Source organism: Rhagoletis zephyria, unplaced genomic scaffold, assembly GCF_001687245.7.
Source record: "Rhagoletis zephyria isolate East Lansing unplaced genomic scaffold, Rhagoletis_zephyria_1.1 Rzeph_scaffold_00972, whole genome shotgun sequence".
Taxonomy (NCBI): Eukaryota; Metazoa; Arthropoda; class Insecta; order Diptera; family Tephritidae; genus Rhagoletis; species Rhagoletis zephyria.
Genome location: NW_016158056.1, coordinates 113,478 through 135,102, shown reverse-complemented (window position 1 = coordinate 135,102; position 21,625 = coordinate 113,478). Strand labels below are relative to the sequence as shown.

At 36.2% G+C, this 21,625-nt stretch overlaps 5 protein-coding genes across 13 annotated transcripts; 2 read left to right on the top strand and 3 right to left on the bottom strand.

The window, feature by feature from the left end:
• Positions 1-75: 75 nt before the first annotated feature.
• Positions 76-1,832, bottom strand: LOC108362260 (protein SMG9). Its single transcript, XM_017615169.1, has 3 exons — positions 1,545-1,832; positions 419-1,478; positions 76-355 (listed from the first exon to the last, which is right to left on the bottom strand). The coding sequence occupies exons 1-3, from the start codon at positions 1,581-1,583 to the stop codon at positions 78-80; spliced, it is 1,377 nt and encodes a 458-aa protein (XP_017470658.1). The 5' UTR covers positions 1,584-1,832; the 3' UTR covers positions 76-77.
• A 1,950-nt stretch (positions 1,833-3,782) lies between these two features.
• On the top strand, positions 3,783-5,354 carry LOC108362258 (protein KTI12 homolog). 2 transcript variants are annotated; one of them, XR_001847443.1, is made up of 4 exons: positions 3,783-4,330; positions 4,384-4,712; positions 4,776-5,137; positions 5,265-5,354. XR_001847443.1 is itself a non-coding variant. In XM_017615167.1 (3 exons), the coding sequence occupies exons 1-3, from the start codon at positions 4,066-4,068 to the stop codon at positions 5,055-5,057; spliced, it is 876 nt and encodes a 291-aa protein (XP_017470656.1). In that variant the 5' UTR covers positions 3,783-4,065; the 3' UTR covers positions 5,058-5,273. The 2 variants fall into 2 exon arrangements, 1 of the variants encoding a protein (XP_017470656.1); XM_017615167.1 differs by having other exon boundaries at positions 4,776-5,273.
• An 18-nt stretch (positions 5,355-5,372) lies between these two features.
• LOC108362256 (carnosine N-methyltransferase) lies at positions 5,373-9,841 on the bottom strand. Of its 2 annotated transcripts, none has more exons than XM_017615164.1 (7): positions 9,346-9,841; positions 8,477-8,735; positions 8,077-8,237; positions 7,873-8,013; positions 7,645-7,807; positions 6,939-7,033; positions 5,373-6,696 (listed from the first exon to the last, which is right to left on the bottom strand). In XM_017615164.1, the coding sequence occupies exons 1-7, from the start codon at positions 9,501-9,503 to the stop codon at positions 6,312-6,314; spliced, it is 1,362 nt and encodes a 453-aa protein (XP_017470653.1). In that variant the 5' UTR covers positions 9,504-9,841; the 3' UTR covers positions 5,373-6,311. The 2 variants fall into 2 exon arrangements, with proteins under 2 accessions (XP_017470653.1, XP_017470654.1); XM_017615165.1 differs by having other exon boundaries at positions 8,077-8,195.
• A 1,868-nt stretch (positions 9,842-11,709) lies between these two features.
• Smyd3 (SET and MYND domain containing, class 3) lies at positions 11,710-14,988 on the top strand. 5 transcript variants are annotated; one of them, XM_017615160.1, is made up of 10 exons: positions 11,710-11,747; positions 11,803-12,030; positions 12,105-12,383; positions 12,444-12,685; positions 12,743-12,873; positions 13,413-13,589; positions 13,651-13,936; positions 13,992-14,154; positions 14,208-14,409; positions 14,465-14,988. In XM_017615160.1, the coding sequence occupies exons 3-10, from the start codon at positions 12,145-12,147 to the stop codon at positions 14,504-14,506; spliced, it is 1,482 nt and encodes a 493-aa protein (XP_017470649.1). In that variant the 5' UTR covers positions 11,710-11,747; positions 11,803-12,030; positions 12,105-12,144; the 3' UTR covers positions 14,507-14,988. The 5 variants fall into 5 exon arrangements, with proteins under 5 accessions (XP_017470649.1, XP_017470648.1, XP_017470652.1 ...); XM_017615161.1 differs by having other exon boundaries at positions 11,727-11,741; XM_017615159.1 differs by having other exon boundaries at positions 11,713-12,030.
• On the bottom strand, positions 14,890-17,843 carry Zw10 (Zeste-white 10 kinetochore protein). Of its 3 annotated transcripts, none has more exons than XM_017615157.1 (6): positions 17,541-17,843; positions 16,696-17,477; positions 16,010-16,633; positions 15,620-15,947; positions 15,278-15,540; positions 14,890-15,211 (listed from the first exon to the last, which is right to left on the bottom strand). In XM_017615157.1, the coding sequence occupies exons 2-6, from the start codon at positions 17,386-17,388 to the stop codon at positions 14,999-15,001; spliced, it is 2,121 nt and encodes a 706-aa protein (XP_017470646.1). In that variant the 5' UTR covers positions 17,389-17,477; positions 17,541-17,843; the 3' UTR covers positions 14,890-14,998. The 3 variants fall into 3 exon arrangements, with proteins under 3 accessions (XP_017470646.1, XP_017470644.1, XP_017470647.1); XM_017615158.1 differs by lacking the exon at positions 17,541-17,843 and having other exon boundaries at positions 14,987-15,028; positions 15,066-15,211; positions 16,696-17,527; XM_017615155.1 differs by lacking the exon at positions 17,541-17,843 and having other exon boundaries at positions 16,696-17,527.
• Between the last annotated feature and the right edge of the window lie 3,782 nt (positions 17,844-21,625).

Below are 21,625 nucleotides of genomic sequence, written 5' to 3'. Positions count from 1 at the left end.
GTTTAATTTTTTTTCAGCTGTAAGCCGACGAAGAGTTTCCATAAAATAGTAAAAATAAAACAAATATGTTCTTACTTTTATTGCTCTCGCCAATTTTCATGCGTATCCTTAATACTATTGCCCTGACCACTCTGAACATTGCCCACTTCCAAATGCTTCCGCTGTATCTCCTCGTAAGTGTTAAAGAACTGTTGGGTTTCTTGTGCAACTTTCGTCAGCAACTCAAACCAAATTGCTTCCGTTAATTCGCTTGCGCCTGTGTACATTTCATTGCGGGGTGTCATGAACACAAGCGAACGAAAATCTTCAATGAGTTCTCGCAACGGTTTGTGAAAAGTGGAAATATCATGATTTCCTGCAAATAAATAGGTAAATGATGCAGTAATATTTAAATTGAATAATTTTATTAAATTTGTACCATCAACTTCCGGCAGCAAGAAAGTATTTACTTGCCGCTCAGCTTCTGATGTGCGCGTTTTCTTTTGTTTTTGCTGCTCGGCAGTTTGTCCTACATATATACGCAGCTGGGAATCCTTAAAAAGCGCACGCAGCATACGATTCATGCGCTCTTTTTGGCTTGGCACGAAATCCTGCCGCTTAGCGCGATTCTTTACGAACAGCACATTGGGAAAGTAGTCACTAACGAAAGGCTTATTGTCATGTGTTGGCTTCATAAGCTCGGCAAATTGCAGTAAACGTACGAAGTTCATATTGAAGTAGTCATCCTGCACAACAATCAATAAATGGCAGATGGTTAGGAAACTTATAATTTGTCTCAGATCATCCAGCTCGTTGGTGGTCATGTCTTTACGATAGGAGTTGCACATCACCGGCGGACTATCAAGCAATATCAGCCGATCAGCAGTGATGTACATATGTGTAGACTCGGTTCGCGAACGAGCCGAACATTTGTGGGGCTTTAATTTGGTTGGAAAGAAGCCATCTTCCTCAGAGAAAAGCTTCGTGTAATAATCATAATTTACATCATCACTAGCCAGCAAATTAAGAACTGTTGATTTACCAACTCCCTGTGTGCCAATCACACCTACTACTAGAAAATCGATATTTCCTTTCACAAGCAACTTGCGCGTACTTGCGTTTATTACACCGGTCGAAGAGATAACAGTGGCAGGACGTGTCATTTGCGGTAATGGCTCGAGTATCTGCCCTGTTGTAGTATTTGTATCATTCGCATTAGCATTGGTTTGAGGGGTGTGCTGTTGTAGTTGCTCTTTCGTAGTAACTGGGCTGACACCACTTAACCCTGGGCTGTGTGCCACTTCGCTACGAGTAACAATTATGGTCTTCAGTGGTGCAGCACTTGCAGATGCTTCGGCTACTTCTGTATCGTCTTTATTGTCAACGCGTGGCTTGAGTAATATTTTGGGCTGCACGTCGACATCCGCATTACGTCGAGCAGAAGAATCCTCTTCAACATTGCGTTTTGCTAGAATTATAGGGCGCTTGTCATCTGGTTGCTGGCGACGGAAATTAAAAAAAAAAATACTTTTAATAATTTCATTTTATTTTGGAAACGTACATACCTTGGGTTTTCGGAACCGGCGGCGCTTATTGTCCGACATGTCAAAGGGTCAATCAATGCACCATTTGGGGATTTCAGTTGGTTGACAGATTATCCAAAAGCCAGTGAACGCACACTTTAATTTTGGCTAATATTTCACGACAACAGTGCAATCCCAGTTCACAAATAAACAAAAAACAATTGTATGTTCAGAGGCGTACGAAAAAGATTTGTTCGTGGGTCCTGTGACGTTTTCTGTAGGGGAGGTTCTAGTGAAATATACCTAATTAAAAATAAACTAAACCAAAGTCATTCATATGTACATACACATTTATCATTTAACATACATATGTATCAATTTCTATATATGGATAACATAAATACCTATATTCATATTTTACATGTAAACCTCAATTCTCTAAATTAATCCCGGAAGTAGAGCTGTCAAACTATCGACGATACTAGGTGCGTTCGTTTAAAATCTCCAGCAGAAACCATGAACCAACGACTACAGATCACCTAATCAGCCATCGTTGTATTTGTAATCGATTTTCAGAAAAAAGTTTTCGTAGCGTTTTTGACGTTTTTCGGTTTTGTTTACACAGTCTTCTACCTCTTCGTAGTGATTTTTTTAGCAATTGAATGTGTTTTCTGCAGCGATTTTAATTATAAATTTTGGTTTATTACATATTTATGATATAAAATAAAGTGCTGTGTGATCGGAACAAGTTTGTGCGTATGTTTGGTTTGCCAAAAGGCGTAAATTTGCGTGAAAAGTGGGTGCACGTTTGTGGCCAGAACGTTGGCATTGAAAAATCGACCCGTGGTAATGATATGCGATTGTAAAACACTTTCAATCATGAAAACCATATTTTATGAACTTTTTTTGCTAATTGTCATCGAGCTTAACTTTGTATATTTTATAATAAATACCAATACTCAATCACCGCGCCTTTTTCGTTTTCTTTGTTTGTTTTCATTCTTAGGCAGATGTCAAAAACACTCAGAAATATACTTTTTTCTTGCTTCTTTGATTAGGTGATCTTGTATTTTTGGTTCATGAGCAGAAACCAACCAACTGCCAAATTCCGGCGAAATGTCATCTGTTCTCTCACAAGAGAGAAATATCCAAAATAGTACGCGAACAGAAAATTTGCAGAAACTTGCAAGTTAGACGAACAGCTGATATAATTTTTGTTTACATACAAAAGTGCAAAATTTAAAACGTACGAAAAGTCGTCGTAAAGTGTTATACTGACACAATTTATTGATTAAACAAATAACTACATATTTCTTACAAGTTTAATTAGTCGCATTTTGTAATTTTTATCTTCCAAACCATCAAATTCAATTTTGTGATTTGCGTAAATGCCAACCAGCTGTTTTTGATCAGCTGTTTCCCTGTTGGCAAATTGCTGTTGGCAAAAATTTTTCCAACAGAAACTAACAGCTTCCCCTCAAAATGAAATGTCACTTTGCTCTCTCAATTTCCCCTACTTTGCAAGTTTTTTGCGTACGCGAACGCAAAAACCTGTAAGTTTTGGTTAAACTTGAACAATTAACAGCTACGCGAACGCACCTACTATCGATGGTCTGATCATTGGTTCAAAGTGAAAATACTTGGCAGGATTATTTCATGAACGAACGAATAAAGATCACCCAGGACGGTGTGCGAGAAAAAATCATTTTTTTTTCCAGTGCCCTCATTTTTTCGCCGCCATGTGAATTAAACGGAATGAAACCATGTGTGTGCATGAAACAGCCGATTAAAAATGCCGTTATCAACTATTATTAATTTTTTCTTAAATGCAATAACAAATACACGGTTGCCGTGCTGGGTGNAATGAAACCATGTGTGTGCATGAAACAACCGATTAAAAATGCCGTTATCAACTATTATTAATTTTTTCTTAAATGCAATAACAAATACACGGTTGCCGTGCTGGGTGATCTGTTTAGTTGGTTCATGGCATTATTTCTAAAAGCGCCATTTTTGTTAAGCATGGATATAGCAATGCAGTATATTTCAAAATACTGTCAAATTGAGCAATTTCAGAAAGCAGTTGCATAAGCAGTGGCACCTTGAATGTAAAGTGACTTTCGAAAGACATTTTTTTTATTCCCAAAGGCGAATTGAAGGGAAAATTCCTGAAATCGCTTTTTGACTGTTTACACGGCGAATGAATTTCTCGCAATATTTCTCGATACTAAATGCAACCGTAAGACGCTAAAATAAACAAATTTATAAAACCAAGATAATGAAAAATAAACGGATTTAGAAAAACATATGAATTAGGTCGATATTATCGATATATGTATATCGATTGACAACTCTACCCGGAAGCGGGATTGAACCCCAAATACTTAATATTTCTTTGACCCACTCTCTCCTATCAGCTGTTCGAGTGTCAAAATGGGATGTAAACAAACGCGAATTCACCACTGCACCACGCACCAGCTTCTTTGACCATTGGATCAGTAGGGGATTTATTTATTTTTTGCAAATGAATAGCGCATAATTTTTTTTTTAATAATTGTAAAAAATGCCAATGATAGTAATCTCCGGCTTCCCTGCCAGCGGCAAAACTACCCGCGCCAAACAGCTCTTGGAATACTTTACTGACAAAGGGAAGAAGGTAAATCTCATCTCGGAGAATGTTTCTATAGCAAATGCCGGTTTTCCGAAAAACGAATACTTTGCGGATTCTCAAAAAGAAAAACAAGTGCGTAGCGATATTAAATCGGAGGCACTACGGATGCTTAATAAAGAAGATGTGGTCATCGTAGACGCTGGCAATTATATTAAAGGTACAATTTAAGTCTACTACAAAGGGTGTAATAATTACTTTCGCAAATTTAAGGCTATCGCTACGAGTTGTTTTGCGCCACCAAAGCGGCACGAAGTACGCAGTGTACACTTTTCTGTGGCATACAGGAAGCGCGAGCATGGGAGTTTAACCAACAGCGCACTGGTGCAGATGTGTTGGATGATCGAGTGGACAATTCGAACGTGCCATATACACGGGAAATATTCGATGCTTTGTGTATGCGTTACGAAGAACCGCATGGCAACTGCCGTTGGGATAGTCCATTGTTTGTGGTGTTTCCCGATGATGCGCTTAATTTAGAGACTATCTATGGCGCGCTGTACGAGTCGAAACCCCTGCCACCAAATCAAAGCACACAAAATGTAAGCAAAGAAAAAAATTAAAAAAGCATATATTTAGTTTGTTCATTTCTATGATTCTTATAGCCACCACTAAGTGCTACAAATTATCTATTCGAGCTGGATAAGTTAACGCAACAAATTATAGCCGACGTCTTGGCTGCACGAAAAATTGGTAACACCGGTCCAGTGCCGGTGAAAGATAGTCAGGTGAAAGTAGAAGTTCCGGCGGCCGTAAATGCTATTCAAATGAATCGGCTACGAAGACAATTTCTAAATTATAGTAAATTGCATCATGCGACTACTAGCACATTGGACAAAGTGCCGCAATTGTTTGTACAATTTTTAAATTCAAATTGTAATGAATAGCTTAGCTTTTATTTAAATAATATAATTTGCAATTTCAACACCTTCACGCTAACAAAAAACGAGAAAAAAATGTAATACTTGTAAGTTGTAATGTTTTTAACTGAAATCCCATTTGCTCTTATTATATTTTTCTTATTTTGTTGATGAAGGTGTCTTAATACAATTGCATTATTTCATATTATATTTCCTATTGTATTTCTATCGTAGATGGATGCAAGACAAATAGAAAATAATAAAAAGCTGCATCCAGTTAACTTTATCATATGCATAGCACTGTGAGGGAAAAATCAACCAAATTAAAAAATTGTTTGCCACTAATTTCAATACAGGTAAAATTTTTATTTCATTCATTTCGTGAAGTGTGTTCTACCAACTATTTTTGCAACTTTGTAGATTTTGAAATCATAGTTCTGGTTCCGGTAATACTTTGCTTAAAATTACAAACATACTCTACTATAGTATCGTGTTTTATGCTTTTGCATAATGCTTTAATTAAACTTAAAAACATATTCCATGTTAAAGAATTCAATTTCATATGCCTAATATTCAATATTTATACTACTTGATCATAAAAGAGAGCATGGGCTTGTTCGAGAGGCAATCACAAACGCAATGTTGCGAGAATTATTAAAGTATCACGATCGGTGTGAATTTTCTAGCAACGTTTTATCAGTTGGGAAGTTGCAACAGTATTGCAAATTTTCATCAGTGCTGCAGTATTGCCCCTTTTATTACGTGGCTCGAACAGGCCCCGTATTATACGTACAACTTTGTTGTCATCAAGCGAGTTGTGTTTTTATAAACACATAGTCATTCTGATTTGCGTATGCTTACGCTTGTGGAAAAATTTGTTGTTTGTGTCAAAAAACAAAAAACTAGGATTGCAAAATGACTAATAACTAAGTGTTAGGCAAGATAATACCACAGAATAAACAAATAATACATTTTTTTTCAAGCTTCCGGCAACGCTGATCACGATGTGTGTTTGTGGCGAGATGTTAACTTCATGTTATTCACAGTGGATGTGATGTTAACTTCTCTGCTCTGTTACGGGTCGCCATGTTATTCATAGTGGTCGTGATGTTAACTTCTCTGCTCTGGTCCGGATTGTAATATTACGCCCGCCGAAGAAAAATAAATTTGTATGTGCTGCGTCTTGTGTATACTGTTTATTCTGTGATAATACCTTGCGCCTTTTGTCGTCCCTTGACTGTCACCGCTGACGCCTAGCAGCTGCTTGAACTGCCGTCAATACTATTGATGTTGGTATGCGTTTCTGTAGCCATTGCTGTAGTTATCTTCATAGCGACTACTGTTGCTGCTACTGCCAACGCCGCCATCAATGAGCTCATCATATTCATCATCGCAATGCGATGAATCGTCAATGCGGTCAACTGCATTTTCTGGCTTGCGGCAAATCCAAAATAAGCTTTCGTATTCACTTTTAAGCATGGATTGTGGGTTTTGTGCATATTTAGTGCGTACGCCTGTTTGGCTACGAAGAAATTCAAAGCCAACCATTTTGATGATTACCTCCAAATTTTCAAAAGTAGGTTCGATGCTATTCTCGCCCTGTATATCGCTAAAATGATAAAGTAGTGGGCCCAAATTCACCCAAATGCCGCCTGGTTTCAATATTCTGAAAACAAAAAAAAAACGTATAGTTTTGAAATTACAATTTGATTTTGTATTTTGAGTTAAATTTCCAACATTAAAAATTGCCCTAGTTGCAAGCGTTAAAATTATACAAACATAATAAATTATTACAAAATAAGTTTCATATAAGTCGTACACACTCGTGCTTATATATTTATTATAAGCGTGCGTAATTTAAATCACTTGCCCACATGACAGGGACAATTTCGTTAAATATATACTTGCCTAAAAATAGTTTCAATAAAGTCCACAATATTATTAGCGCAGTCGATAAAGAAGCAAGTGGCGACACAATCATAGCTGTTAGGCGTTTTGTAGACCTACAAAAAACAAAAATTTAAATGCGATAAAATAAGCACATACATACATACATATGTACGTATGTACAAAGTATCAAAGTTTTATGAACAATCGAAAGCCCGTCTAAGGTGTGCGAACAAGTAAATAAACACTATTGGATATAAGTGCGCGTGGATGTGCTTGTTGTTTTGATTGATGAATGGATGAGAAAAAAACTAATTTTAAGCGGCTCATACAACTACAATTGGCAAGTATTAAACTTTTAAGCTCCGTCTTTTAGAGCAAATTCTGATCTGTAATATCTCTATAAATAACGCATATTTTTCAGTTTAAACTCGCTGGCTAGTAAAAAATATGGGATTTTGGGTGTTTGCGTTTTCTAAACTAAGTATTTATAGTTAATCAGAGTTATCACAGAATCCTTCGTAGTCCGATTATTCGTGAAATCTACCATTGAATTCGAATAGCTACGAACGTAGCGTATACTTTGAATACATACGTTCGTAGCAATTCGGATTCAATTCAACCCACTTTCGTAGATATCACGAAAAATCGGACTACGATGACTACCAATATCAATTTCGCTGTCACGCTTCACTTTAAATTATTCCGCTAACATTTCTCTATGTACCTCCAAAAAGTCGCCTGCTGCCATCATTAAGTTGCCCTTAGGTGGATTTTTCGCTGGGCAAATGTCAGGAAACCGAATGGGCATCACTTGATCTGCCATACGTAAATTATTTACGAACTGATGCACCCAGGGATATAGCGTGTACTTATTTTCCTCAGTGCAGCTATAAGTTTACAGGAAATAAAATCTATTAAAACATTAATCAAAATAAATTTCATTAATACTTACAGATTTAAGACAAAATATGAGGCTATTAGCATAAAATAGGAAACTTCATTGCCTTCACATTCATAGCCACGGTAGGCTAGTTCATAGGTTAGACGTCCAAGCCCAGCACCAGGTACAAGAATTTTCACTTCATTAAGTGCACTGAAATGACAAGAATGGATAATCAAAATCTGTATATAAACTAACTCCAAAATATAAACTTACAATTCGCTAGGCTTAAAAAACTCCTCGATAGCATCGATGATCGGTTTGTACGATTGTTCACGCTCCTCGGCGCAGGATGCACTCCAATCGCGCGCAATTAACTTTAATGTCGATTGGGCCTTTAAAATTTTAAAAGGTTCAACATCAGCTTGCTCTGTTGCCTGTGGCAAGTAAGTATTTGATGTATATTTTTCTACTATTTGCAATTATAAAATTGCAGTTAGTGTTTTAATTGGTCAGTAGATAAGTTTGCATAGAAAATCAATATAATATTACAAGTAATCGTTAATAGAGGTATTAACTAGCCTATTAATGCAAAGATGTTATTAATTCATGTAAAACAAATGATCAGCTTTAGAAGCTACAACAACAACACCGTCAGCTTTATAAAACTCCTTACATGTTCCATATCTTGACGCCTAATTTTGGTCGCATGCCCATCGATGTCATGCTGAGCAACGTAAATCTGTTCGGAACCGTCCATATCAATAAAATCGACATTGTCGCGCAACATTTTCCTGATAACCTTCTGATTCTCATCGATACAGTCTCTTATAACACGCAAATGATTGCGATACTTGGCCAACATGTCCTGATGACGTTTAGGAAGACTGTTGAGGTAGCTTTCAGTCTTATTTACGCGCGCATAGCAGTATTTTCTAAAAAAAAAAAACAATAAACATATAGTGAATATTTACACTAAAATACGTTCCTAGCAACGCGCCCCTACTTTTAAACGAAAAGTACATTTAACCGTTGAGTAGTTGCCTAGTAAACAGCAGTTAAATAAAAACGCGTCAATTGATATTCACAAGGTTAATGATTGTACACACATTCTTCCCACACACCCTAACTAACAAAGCCTTACTAACATCAGCGCCTTAACAGCGGGTGTATATTTCATAGCAACATCGTAACAGCTGCGTCGTTCCCCTAACCTACGTGAGCATGAACATATATATAAGCGTCGCCTTCAGCGTCAAGCTCTTATCACTCATTACACATGGTTTTAACAACAACAAAAAGCTGTACTTTTATGAGTGGCACTACTGAAGTAAATTCATTAAATCCATTAGTGGAAACGGGTCAAAGAACCAATGGACTCTATCGTCACTACTGTTCTCTGCGATAAGCGTAAAGCAATTTTACACATGCGTCTAACCTCAAAAATAGAAAAGGCATCCCAATTATAATTGGCACACAAACCTCCAGTAGCATTATCAAAGAAAATTATCAGCTACATTTGTAACAGCTGGTACATTTACTCACTGATAATAGCGCAAAGCTGCTATGATCTTCTGCATATGCTTGCGATCTTCCTCTGCCTCTTCAGGATTGAGCATTGGTGGATTCGAGGCGATGTTGTATTCGCTTAAATTTGTGGAAGCTGGCTTTCGTGAGCATGAGGCCTGCTGCGAATCATTCATGTCTGAACACGTTTTTTCGATTACACTGCAAAAGTACTAGCTTGATTTCCCGATTCTCTTCTTTTATCTCAAAATACTGCTGCCACAAATGATTGAGTACACGCGGTCCTCGTAATATTAAAATACATATAACCAATTGAAATACCGCCTGGCGAACTATTTTAATTACATCTGTACATATTATTGCACAATTCCAAAGGAAATTTGACTTAAATTTGGAAGATCTCCTGCACAAAATATTAAATATGTAAAATAAGAACACTGCAGGACAACGAAATGCCGTGCACGATTACACTACAGAACCAGACATTAAAATTCTCAACACAAATGAAATCCAACGAGTGACAAACACAGATATGTATTTCACTTAAGGGTAGGTAGACACGTAGTGGCTTGGACTTGCCACCGAAATTTTTGCTGTAGTGCAAGTGGATATCTGTTATTGAAAACTTGCAGCCAAGGCGAATTACGAGGTGGTGTTAGTAAAAATCACTGTTGTCCTTCTGAATGTCAAAATGATTTGTTTGTTGTATTTTAAGGTGATTCTTGCGAATGTGAAAAATCGCGTGGACAAAATTTCCGTGTATAAACACAGTCTTAAAGATTTACGTTCTTTGGTACTGGATAAAGGCCTGTATGCAGTTCTCAAGAAAAGCTAAAATTCCATACAAAATGATGTACAAGAAATGGCTAAGAAATTTTCTTGAGCCGAATTTCCTTCAGGCAGTACGCAGTTCTTAAGAAATTTCCTACGCTTTTTACTACGGTTTTCTAAAGTTTTTTGTGAAAAAAAGAGCACAAGGCATAAAAAGCGTAGCAAATTTCTTATAAGAACTGCGTACTGCCTGAAGGAAATTCGACTCACGACAATTTCTTAGCCATTTCTTGTACGTCATTTTGTATGGAATTTTAGCTTTTCTTGAGAACTGCATACAGGCCTTTAAAGGTGAAATTAGTCAAGAACGCAGAACGCATACTTAAACGCAGTCTGTATATGCAGAATTTTGTCGATTACTGGGGCCCTCAGTGTTGCTTAATACAGTGTTGCCATTCATCGGTGGCTTTTTATAAACTTACCTTTTCAACTTCAATTTTTCGTGCTATAATAGATCGTAGCTAAGTATAAACTACTTACTTTTCAACAAAAAAACCTTATTTAATAGTAAATTTCAAAGATTTGTAACTGGTTTTGAGTAAAAAGTTTGCGTAAAAGTTCGTCAGCGGAGCATTTGTTTACATTACAAGTACCATGAACGAAAGACACAAGATCACGCGGGAAGGAAAGAACGAAAAAAGTTATTTTCTAGCTGCCGAAATCTCGACGCCATCTTTGTTGTAAGAAGTGCACGACGAAGAGAACGGAGAAAACCGCGAAATTGTTGAACGCATGAAAAATCATTTTTATTATGCAAATTCTTCTATAAATCATGCCGTTGTGTTAAATTATTCTTTATCTTATGTGTACACACATTGTCACAAGCGAAAATGAAGAAAATTGCAGTAAAAAGCCACCACCGAAGAAATGTAAACAAACGGCTAATGTCAAAATCGTACAACTTTTTTCCTAAATGCAATTCTAACGGGCTAGTCTCCTGCCCGCGTGATCTTGTCTTTTTGGTTCATGACAAGTACCACTCTATTCCACTTTTCTTTAACTAACCCCCCTATCATTAATTCGTACGATGCACGATAAACGCTTGCATTCTGTTATCCCTATTACGAACCGATGTTCGTCGTAGCAAATCCGATAGTTAGCGTTTTTGTGTTGGTTAACGCTAAAAAGTGTACAAAAACCACAGACATTAAAAATAATATACATCTGTCGGGAATATGAAAAGAATAATACGAAAACTAATTTCTACGATACGCATGCAAGCAAGGGGGTTAAAGAAGATTTAATTCAACACGGCAACACGTTAAGACGATGTCAACCGAACCAAAAAACAATAAAAACGCTACGAAAACTTTTTTCTGAAAACCGATTACAAATACAACGATGGCGGATTACGTGATATGTAGTCGTTGGTTCATCGTTTTCTTTTACATGAAAATGGCCAAAATCGGCGGTTCGCGGAATACATCAACTTTGTTATCTACATCGTGTTAATTCCCGCGTTGATCCGGATCAACGCTGCCGTCTGTTTATGCGTTTTGACAATTTACATTTCTGAGCTAAATTATTCACCCTGTGCTAAACGTAAATAAACTCCCCTTCCTTACCTGACCCCGTTATCAGATGTTCAGGTGTTAAAAATAGTTCATAACGCCGCGTTTTATTTATTTTACATTCTCATTTCAGTCCTAGTTGAAAAATAATTTAAAAATAGAATATGCCAGTGCGTCAGAAGAGGGTATATTAATGCGGACGGGCCCTTAAAAACAGTCTTTAAATCATTGTCCATCAGAGTGCTATCAAAAATCTGAGTAAATCAAGGTTGAGCTGCGCTTATACTGGTAAACTATTTCATATTCATAGTGCAGCTTTTGGGTCGAACTGGTAATAGCATCGAGTCCCTCGAAATGTCAGGTGAGTACATCTAGTATTTCTTTTTTCGAAATATAAGTCAATTAAATGTTTTGCTTCGAAATTAACTGCTTTAGTTGTTCGAGGACTCGTGGACTGGTGAGAACGTGAAGATCAATGCCAACTTTTCTACGCATACAAGACTTTCATAAGCTCTTAGCCGCTTTTGGCAGCACAACGCTGCCGCCGGCATCTGCAACTAAAAAGAGCAATAGCCAGGCGAACAGAAGAATGAAGTCAGCAGTACGTAATGGCACAGCAATTCAACGAGGCGATCGCATACTTACGGAACAACCATTTGTCTTTGTGCTGCAAGCCAAATACCGTAAAGAGCGCTGCGATAATTGCCTGCAAGCGTAAATGATGGCGTGAAATTTCGGAAAAAACGCAGTCACATTAATATGTTTTATTTTCAGCTGCAAGGTATTGAAATGTGCCAACTGCCAGTACGTGTATTATTGCGGTCGTGACTGCCAAACGCAATGCTGGAGGCTGCATAAAATCGAATGTCCATTCCTAAAGCGCATTTATCCGCGTATTGTGCCCGATGCAGCACGCATGCTTTGTAAATTGATAATACACTTGGACAAGGGAGGCGATCTAGTGCGTGGGTACTACACTGAAACTTGTTCACGTCGGTTTCGTGACATGATGTCCCGTAAGATTACATTGATTAACTATTTATGATAACAAATTTAAGCTTTTTGATAAACAGATTATGGTGAGATAAAAAATGACGCACGACGTTTGGAGCATTTAGAATCTTTGCATGGCGTGTTGCGAGATATGATGGGAGAAAATGCTATAGTGCCTAATCTAACGGAATTAACAAGTATCTATGGGAGGGTAAGTATTGAATAGGATACAAATTTAATTATAATTTAATTTTCTATCATTAGAAAAAAAGAAAAAATTATTAAAATACGATGATCCTCAACATCTCTCAATTCATGCTGGTCGCTCATTAGCGAGTCAAAAATACTGCATCTCAGTACGTATGTATGTATGTACATGCATATGTATGTTCCTATGTATATACATGTGTGAAATCCAAAACAAAGTTTAAAATTTCTGGCTAGTGGCCAAGAAATTCGGAAAATGATTAAAGTCATGCACTCGCTAAGAAAAAAATAAATAAATTAAAAAATAGGTGTGCCGGTAGCATTTTACGATGCCTCAGCTGTGCTTTCAGTTTCACTTCAGATCTCCTCCCCTATAGTATTTGTATGTTGGCGCCAAGGTTTTGTAGTGAACGTAACGTAATTTTTTGAACCCAGTGCAATATCTCGCGCAAATAAATCTGTAAAGAAGCGGCAAAATAAACATAAAAATATAATTTGCCACTTCCACAAATTTTGAATTTATTAGTATTTTTTTTATTTTAGTTAATCACTAATGGCTTCAGCATACTCGACCCTGAAATGAATTCCATTGCCACAGCTATTTATCTAGGCGTTTCAGTAACAGATCACAGCTGCAAGCCAAACGCGGTTGCTACTTTCGAGGGTACTACCTTACATGTGCATGCAATCGACGACATCGAGTGCTTGGATTGGTCCAAGGTTCATCAACTACGTTTTAAAAATTAATGTTGTTCAAACTAATTGCACTCCCTCACTTCAGATCTTCATCAGCTATATAGATCTTCTAAATACACCTGAACAAAGGCGTGCCGAGCTTCAAGCGAATTATTTTTTTCTCTGCGTATGTTCGAAATGCACTGATGTGCAGGAAACACACGAAATGCTAGCTGCTGCCTGTGGCAATAAAAATTGTAATGAGTATTTAGATATAAATCTCAATAACTGTCCACGTTGTGATACTGGCGTCAGTCCGAAGCAACGGAATGGATACAATGAGGCTATGGCCATAACAAAAATGCACTTGGAAAATATGAAGGATGTGGCTTGTAAGACATCGCTATGTAATTAATCAATAGTTTCTAATTCCATTTGATTTTTCAGATTTCGATGTTTGCAAACTATGCCTCGCCAAACAAAAAGGTTTTATTCATCCACTAAATATTTGGCATGTTAAAACTTTAGATGCGGCGTTTGAAGCTGCCATCGATGTGTTGAAGTGGAGAGAGGCGTTGGAGTTTGGCAAAGAGTTGGTTGTAGGCTTCAGGTTAGCCTAATATTAAATGTGTATATTTTTTAATCATTTTTAATTTTTCATAGAAAATATCTCGGCGATTGGCATCCGTTGCTAGGACTGCTTTATTTAAAAATTGGCAAGATTCAACTATACGAAAACTACTTACCAGAGGCCGTGAACAGTTTAAAGGAAGCGCAAAAAATTCTCCAAGTTACCCATGGTCGAGATCACAGCCTGTTGCGTGAGCAATTATCACCTTTACTTACACAGGCTGTTGCCGAGAGCTCCGAATAAAATTCCCGTAAGCGAAGAAAAGTATGTTTTGGCGACAATCTGGTTTTCATATCCAATCATGCCATTTGAGAACATATTCTGGCTTTAGCTGAGTGTGCAGGGACGCATGCTACTGCAGCAGGTTGAATTGCCTTCAGACGCAACTTACCGATTATTAAATGATATAATAAGCGTTTATTAATATTCAAATATCTGCCGAATTTACATATTTTCCTAAGTTTATAGCAGAAGTACAAAAACAAAATGTACACGTCAAGGGGAATTTATATATATATACATATACATATAGATTTATATATATATGTATTAATTCGCTTTGCTATTTGCTTTTCCTGCCTGATTGAGGCAGGTTCTGTAATTCACTTCAGAGTGAATTTCAAAATAAACTTCCCTTTGAATTCAAATTGGCAGGGGTTGAAATTCACTCGGAAGTGAATTGCAGAACCTGCCTGAATAAAAATTCAGAGTGAAGGCGGATTCAGCGAAAACTTTTCTCAGAAATATTGCAGAAAAACATACTTATTATTTACTAATTATTATAATTTTAGAATAAAAATCTTATACTACCAGTGTATCTTGTTTAGACAATTTTCGTTAATGCCTTGGCGCGCCGATCGGTATTTTGGAAAAGTGCTCGTATGAGATGCTTAATTTCTTCTGCCTTATAGTTTGCCGTTAAAATACCGGCACCTTCACACCACTGCTCGGTGATTTCTTGCAACGAAGCATTCAGTATCATTTTCAATTGCTCAAGTTTCATCCAAGATTTAATATGTATCACTTCATGTTTGTGCTGCAGGAAGTACAAAAAAAAAAAATAGCATTTGATTCGCATCATTGCATCCCATCAGAAATTTACCTTGAATAAAGTTGGCACCTTCTCCAATATGACACTGATTAGCTCACTCAACTCACTTGCCACTGTTGCCGAAATATCCTCCATTGCGAGAATACGTCGTATTATTTCATTACAAAAATCATGTATAATATCGCAAAATGTCTTGTTATAAATTGCATCGGGTAGCACATTCTGCCAAACATTTTTCAACAAATCTAATTGACGTAAACACTGGCGCAATAATTTCAACGGCGCAGTGCCAACTGTATGTGCATCGGAAATATCTGCAAGAGAATACAAATATTTTTTATATAAAAGGTTATACAATAGGCACTTGTTTTATGTATCTATGCACAAAATTACCAAATTCTTTGAGTATGCCCATGATAATCTTTTGCTGATAATTGATTTGTACATTCAAATATTTGCTTCCACTCATATGTAGGGTCTTAACCAATGCTGGGTATGTGGGTATGCCCTTTTCTGAATTCGTGGTCACCCAATGTGCTAAAAATTGGCAATTATTATAGAACAGAGCAGATTGCTGTGGTATGCTTTCTAGAAGCTTCTCATGTATCTTCGGCACTTCGCCAACATACGAAATCAATATGACGCTGATAACGTTTAACAGACTTTCATCTTCTGTATCATGTGATTGGCGAAGTATGCGCTCCATCAACTTAATTAATTCCTAAAAAATATACCAAATATTGTTGTAAAACTTTAGAGACATACAAACAATAATGCACTCACCAGTGTGCTCTTCGAGACCATACAGCAAGGAAAGAGAAAAGGATTTTTAGCTACATCTTCCGCGGAATTCTTTTCAGCAATTAATGCCATATCTTGCAAGTCCTTATGCATTATGTCTAGCGCGCTTTTTATAAGTTTATTGCTGAATTGTTCACGGAAGTAGCTTTCAAATTTTTCGGCAAAATCGCTAAGAGCTTTATCGGTTTCTGAGTTAATGAGAAACGCATCCGCTAGAAAGTGTTCAAATTGAACGACATCCTCTACGAGCGTTGACTCATCGTATTCGCTCATATTTTTGGGTATTGCATGCATCAGGCATTCTTCCACTAGTAAATTCAAAAATCGTTGTTTTATATGATCACCGATAATGGAGAATACTTGTTGATCATTGGATACTGAAACATTTATGTTGGCTAAACAATTCAAAAGCAGCTTAATATTTTCAAACACTTTCTTGTAGGAAGGACGTAAGCTTCGACTCATTTCTTTTAACGAGTATGAAAGTGTCAATCGCACATGTTCGGGATTTTCTTCGCTGTAGTCCAATGAAACTGGCTTCAAAATTAGTGGCTCTAAACAGTTTTCTAGCAGAAAATCGCATATCTTAATGGGATTATAACGCGCCTGAAAATAATATAAGGTACTGAATTAAGTTTATACTAAACTATTAATCTCTAACTACTTGCTTGGAACAACGCCATCACAGTATCTTGCAATTGATTAACATCCTTCGATACCTGCAGCGTTATATATTTCGAATGGGAGAAAGGTTTTTCAGTGAATTGCACCAGCAACTCGAATCGCTGCTGCAAGTTCTGTTTTAATATATTCGCTTGAATGTGATATTTTACTTTTATTGTATTGTAGCATTCACATTTTTGGAACACGCGATCTACATCTGTGCCTCCGTCACTGTATATTAAGCTCTTTAATTTGCCCAGATGATCCAGCACCACCAAGTACTCCTTGTTCGAATTTGCCTCCTCTACACATTGAAACAGGTCGTCAACCTTGAGTATTCTGAAGGACACGCGTAAACCCAGCGACATTTCACGGAATTCGTCTATACACGCACCCAGCTCCGAGTTGGCTTGGCGTAATGCGGCATTTGCTTCGCTGCCAATTGTCTGCAGCAAGTGCTCAGACTCACGCACTAATTGCTCACCTTCATCGAGGTACGCGTCGGAAGTTGTTTGATTTGGCATGAATTCAATATAATTGTCTTCGATATGTTTGCGTATACGCTCCTGGTAACGCTTTATGCGTGACAAAATTTTAGTAATAGTGCTCTTTGTGACTTCTGCATCGCCACCGTTGCCGTCTCTCAGGATCTTCACGATATCATCGCTATATTGCATCTCATTCTCTTGGAGCGCCATGCCTAATAATGATATATGTATTTATTTTTTTTAACGGTTTTGCCACAGAACCAGAAAATATCCTCTGAAACAGACTACGCCTAGGGACGCTGCAAAAAACAATTGGAATTTTACTTAGGAATGAATCGATACAAGTAAATACAAGTGCATACTCGATGCTTTTCATCCAATACCAAGTAATTTTGGTATTGATACTTTTGAGCCAACCGAAAATCGACTGACCATATAGAAAAGAAACTATCGATTGAACGCTCTCATACATATCGTCGCCTGGGTAAAAGCACAGTATGGTAAAAGATGTCGCAAGCGCAATTTTGACGATGTTTAGTTCTAGATGCAGTTATATATTTTGAAATAAGGTCTTTCGATTTGTGTTATCAGTTTTAAGATATCTCCTTTAGTTTCCGACATATTGATTCTATAATTTAGTAAACATTTAGTTAGTGATGCAGCCATATTAAACTAATCAATATCTAAAGCTGAAATTAGTCAAGAACGTAAACCTACCGGTACGTAAACCCGAGTCAGCTGACACGATCTGTCTTACCCAAGCGCCACGTAAATTAAAACTCAACACCGCAGAATTTTTCTGTAGTTGTAGCCCGTAGCGCAGAAATCTGCGGAATTCAGATTTTTCCGTGTCAGCTGATTTCTCCTTCTTTAGATGGTTGCCACTTCGTCAGTTTTACAGATGGTAAAAAAGATATAAGTTCTTATTCAAATTATGTTTAAAATATTTGAAATTTACTATTGAATAAGGTTTTTGTTGAAAACTAAGTAGTTTATATTTAGCTAAAATCTATTATAGCACGAAAAATTGTAGTTGAAAGGGTAAGTTTATGAAAAGACATTGATGAGTGGCAACAACGTAGTAAGCAACACTGAGGGCTCCAGTAATCGACAAAATTCTGCGTATACAGACTGCGTTTAAGTATACGTTCTGCGTTCTCGACTAATTTCAGCTTTAACAATGACGTTCTCAATTTTGGATATCTCCTTTAGTTTGCGAGATATTGAGTAAAAAGTGTCGTTAATTTAGTAGAAATTTTGATAAAATTTTGTCGTATTTCATACAAAGTGGCTGCCAAATTGTGGACAAATGACACTTACGACAAAATTTTACTAAAGGAAATCCTTCATAAACTCAAAGCTAATTAACATTAAACATTAAAAACTAAATTTAATAATTTTGTGAACTAGTAACATTTTCAGAGACTTTGGAGAATATCTATCCTCGCGTTTTTGAGAAATTGCATTCTAAACTTCAATCGCGATTTCCCACAACCTGCCGCAATCAACATACGACAATCTTTTACCCAGGCGACGATATGTACATAGATACATACATCAAAGAATATTTTACTTCATTGGGCGCATTCATAACACGAACCCAGAAATGGAGGCAGAAGGACCAAACCACAATATATTTGGAACACATCAAGATAACCAACCGTTCAGCTATGGGAAAACTAACAATGCAGACCTCAACTCAACTAAGGCTTTCTGCACATTGGTCGTCCAATCATAGTTGCTTCATCGTCACAATCATAATGCAACGATTACATGACGCCTACACTTTCGCACACTCGGTCGTGATATTTCAATTCATTTGGCGTCTAAAAATTCACTTGGAGCAGGTATTTTTTGTTTTTCTGGTTGATATTTTCGTGAAGTATTGACAAAAACCTGCAATTTTTAAAATATAGACTGTGCTGCAACAATTCTAGACATCATTTTTCAGTAATATCTCTTCTTTTCTTTTCCTGAAATGTGGTTTGAGCATGCAAACACAGGCTTTTTACAATTTCGTCATATTTTTTAGTTAAAACGCTCACATTTATTGAATTGTAATGCAATTATGCACTTTTTAATAATTTCCACAGCTTTTATGAAAAAAAAAGCTATTTTTTTTGCAATTTTAATGAAAATATTAACTTTTTCACTAATTTTTTCCCATAAAATGTAAACAAACAATGCGTGCACAACGATAAGCAAACGACAGTGTCGTACTTATCCGTTTCTGCATCTTCTACAATTTGCCGATAACTAGCCGATAACGACAAGTGTGCCAATCTCCTTTGAAATGCATGTGCTCGGCTCAAAATTTCAGGGCGAGACGATAACGCAACTATGATTGGACGACAAGTGTGCAGATAGCCTAAGTCGAAACTATTCTAAGTCACAACTAAAGCTATTCATAGTCGCCTTAGTTTCGACTTTTCAGGCTAAGTACCAACTTAAAATTTAGTTTCGGCTGCAGCTGCAACTAAGTCGTAACTAGGAAGAAGTTTTTATCAAATTAAGGGAAAACAGGCGAAATATGTAAAAATTAAGTTGGTAGAGGGTGATTGATTTTGATAATATTGAATAATCTCCAATTAAAATTTTCAAAGATGGATCCATTTTAATCGGAAGATGAAATTAAATGCGTATTACAATTCGAATAAAGCTACATCACAATTTTATAATTGGAATAATTTAGATAAATTTTCAAATAATAAGTCAGTTTCACGCTAGTTCTTTTAAAGTAAATTTGTGCATAACATTTAGATATCTACTATTTGTATGTTTCACAGCATGCTTTCGATAAACATCGACTTCACATCACTGGGGTTGTACTGGCTATTTCACACAATTAACAAGAAAATGATACCTTATTCTTTTGCATAATCATGCAATGAACATACAAATTACATAAACGGTTGATCAAACTTGATATTATTTAACAAAAATGTAATTTTTCCAAAATATCGTAAAGAAAAATCGATACATTTTCACACTCATTTTGCTATATCGTAAACTAAGTCGAAACTACTTAGTAGAAGTCTAAAATTGGACTATGAATAGAGGTAAATTTTAAGTTGGTACTTAAATTTAAGTTGCAACTTTGTTAGTTTCGACTTAGTTGCTGGACTATGAATACGCGCCAATATGTATTTGCACATACATGCATATATATTTTTTATTATCACTGAAATCTGAAAACTCGAAAGCAAATCATAATATAATATGTATATCAAATTTAAAGGTAAAAACTTGCACTTTCTAAGTAATATAAATTTTTTTAGCATTGAAAATGGACTTTTTCTAAAAAAAAGTTATTTTATGAAAAAATTATGAAATTTTTTTGTTTTATAATATTTTTGGCTTAAATATATAAAAACGCATACACATTTTATATATCAGCTTGAAGATAAATTAATTTTTTTTATTTTAACACATTACCTTTCGAATCGGTTACGCAGTTTAGAAAATATTAATATTTTAAAATATAAAATTTTTTTGTTTTACCTTCTATATCTACTTTACTTTTTAATTGCGGTAAATAATATTTATACAGTTAAAATCAGCGTAAAAAGTACTAGCAATCAGCATTTTTAGTTTTTCTATAGCTGAACCGTTGGTTATTTTGATGTATGCCATATATTTTTACAAATAACATAAACGAAATCGAGTTGTACTTTTTAATTTGGATACATGTATTTTTGGATATTTTGCTGCCATCTATTCACTAATTTATCAATTATTTCGAATTTAGAATAGTGGGCAGAAAAATCACTAATTATCGTCATATTTTCAAAATAGTTTCATTGCTAAACTCTCTTGTACAACACCAACTAGATGCCATGTATGGGCTCTGTCACACGGTCAGTAATTATCACGATATTTGGATCGCGATCCATATTGATGGATTGATGGATCGCGCACGAATGCTACATGTTCAATATTTATCGCGTCAGTATTTGCAACATTTTTTTGCTGAAAGCTTATTATGACGCAAGAAAATATTGTATTTTGTACGTATAATTTACAGATAATGCATTCCACAATTATTTTAAAATTTCCAATGTTAATTATAATTTGTTTCGAAAGTTTTAAACCCCGAGAGCGAAGGCAGAGCCGATGTTCGCATTATGAGAGTAAAAGATGTACTGACGAAATGTATGGATCGCGGTTTGAAAGTGCTACACGTTCAATATTTATTGACGGTATTGCGATCCGCGATCCAGATTTCAAATTTTTTTTTAAATTTTGCGATATGGATCACGATCCATCAATACTGCATGCAACACCGTCATAAATATCGCGATACGTGGATCACGTCAATAAATACTGACCATGTAACAGTGCCCTATGAGCCAGTGCTATCGTATACTATCGTGTTGTATATGTAGGAAAACTTCAACTCCGAACAAAACATATGTACAAATGTAAATATAAATATTGCACATACGTA

Excerpts from the sequence above, each read along its gene's own strand:
- LOC108362260 (XM_017615169.1), bottom strand. The coding sequence starts at position 1,583 with ATGTCGGACAATAAGCGCCGCCGGTTCCGAAAACCCAAG. Across the intron at positions 1,479-1,544 it reads GCCGGTTCCGAAAACCCAAG|CAACCAGATGACAAGCGCCC; the intron begins GTATGTACGTTT and ends TTCCGTCGCCAG. Across the intron at positions 356-418 it reads CTTGCTGCCGGAAGTTGATG|GAAATCATGATATTTCCACT; the intron begins GTACAAATTTAA and ends ATTTATTTGCAG.
- LOC108362258 (XM_017615167.1), top strand. The coding sequence starts at position 4,066 with ATGCCAATGATAGTAATCTCCGGCTTCCCTGCCAGCGGCAAAACTACC. Across the intron at positions 4,331-4,383 it reads CGCTGGCAATTATATTAAAG|GCTATCGCTACGAGTTGTTT; the intron begins GTACAATTTAAG and ends CGCAAATTTAAG. Across the intron at positions 4,713-4,775 it reads CAAATCAAAGCACACAAAAT|CCACCACTAAGTGCTACAAA; the intron begins GTAAGCAAAGAA and ends TGATTCTTATAG.
- LOC108362256 (XM_017615164.1), bottom strand. The coding sequence starts at position 9,503 with ATGAATGATTCGCAGCAGGCCTCATGCTCACGAAAGCCAGCTTCCACA. Across the intron at positions 8,238-8,476 it reads GGCGTCAAGATATGGAACAT|GCAACAGAGCAAGCTGATGT; the intron begins GTAAGGAGTTTT and ends TACTTGCCACAG. Across the intron at positions 8,014-8,076 it reads TTTTTTAAGCCTAGCGAATT|TGCACTTAATGAAGTGAAAA; the intron begins GTAAGTTTATAT and ends TTGTCATTTCAG.
- Smyd3 (XM_017615160.1), top strand. The coding sequence starts at position 12,145 with ATGCCAACTTTTCTACGCATACAAGACTTTCATAAGCTCTTAGCCGCT. Across the intron at positions 13,937-13,991 it reads AAATATGAAGGATGTGGCTT|ATTTCGATGTTTGCAAACTA; the intron begins GTAAGACATCGC and ends TTGATTTTTCAG. Across the intron at positions 14,410-14,464 it reads CACAGGCTGTTGCCGAGAGC|TCATATCCAATCATGCCATT; the intron begins TCCGAATAAAAT and ends ACAATCTGGTTT.
- Zw10 (XM_017615157.1), bottom strand. The coding sequence starts at position 17,388 with ATGGCGCTCCAAGAGAATGAGATGCAATATAGCGATGATATCGTGAAG. Across the intron at positions 15,948-16,009 it reads TGGTCTCGAAGAGCACACTG|GAATTAATTAAGTTGATGGA; the intron begins GTGAGTGCATTA and ends TATATTTTTTAG. Across the intron at positions 15,212-15,277 it reads AGGTGCCAACTTTATTCAAG|CACAAACATGAAGTGATACA; the intron begins GTAAATTTCTGA and ends TACTTCCTGCAG.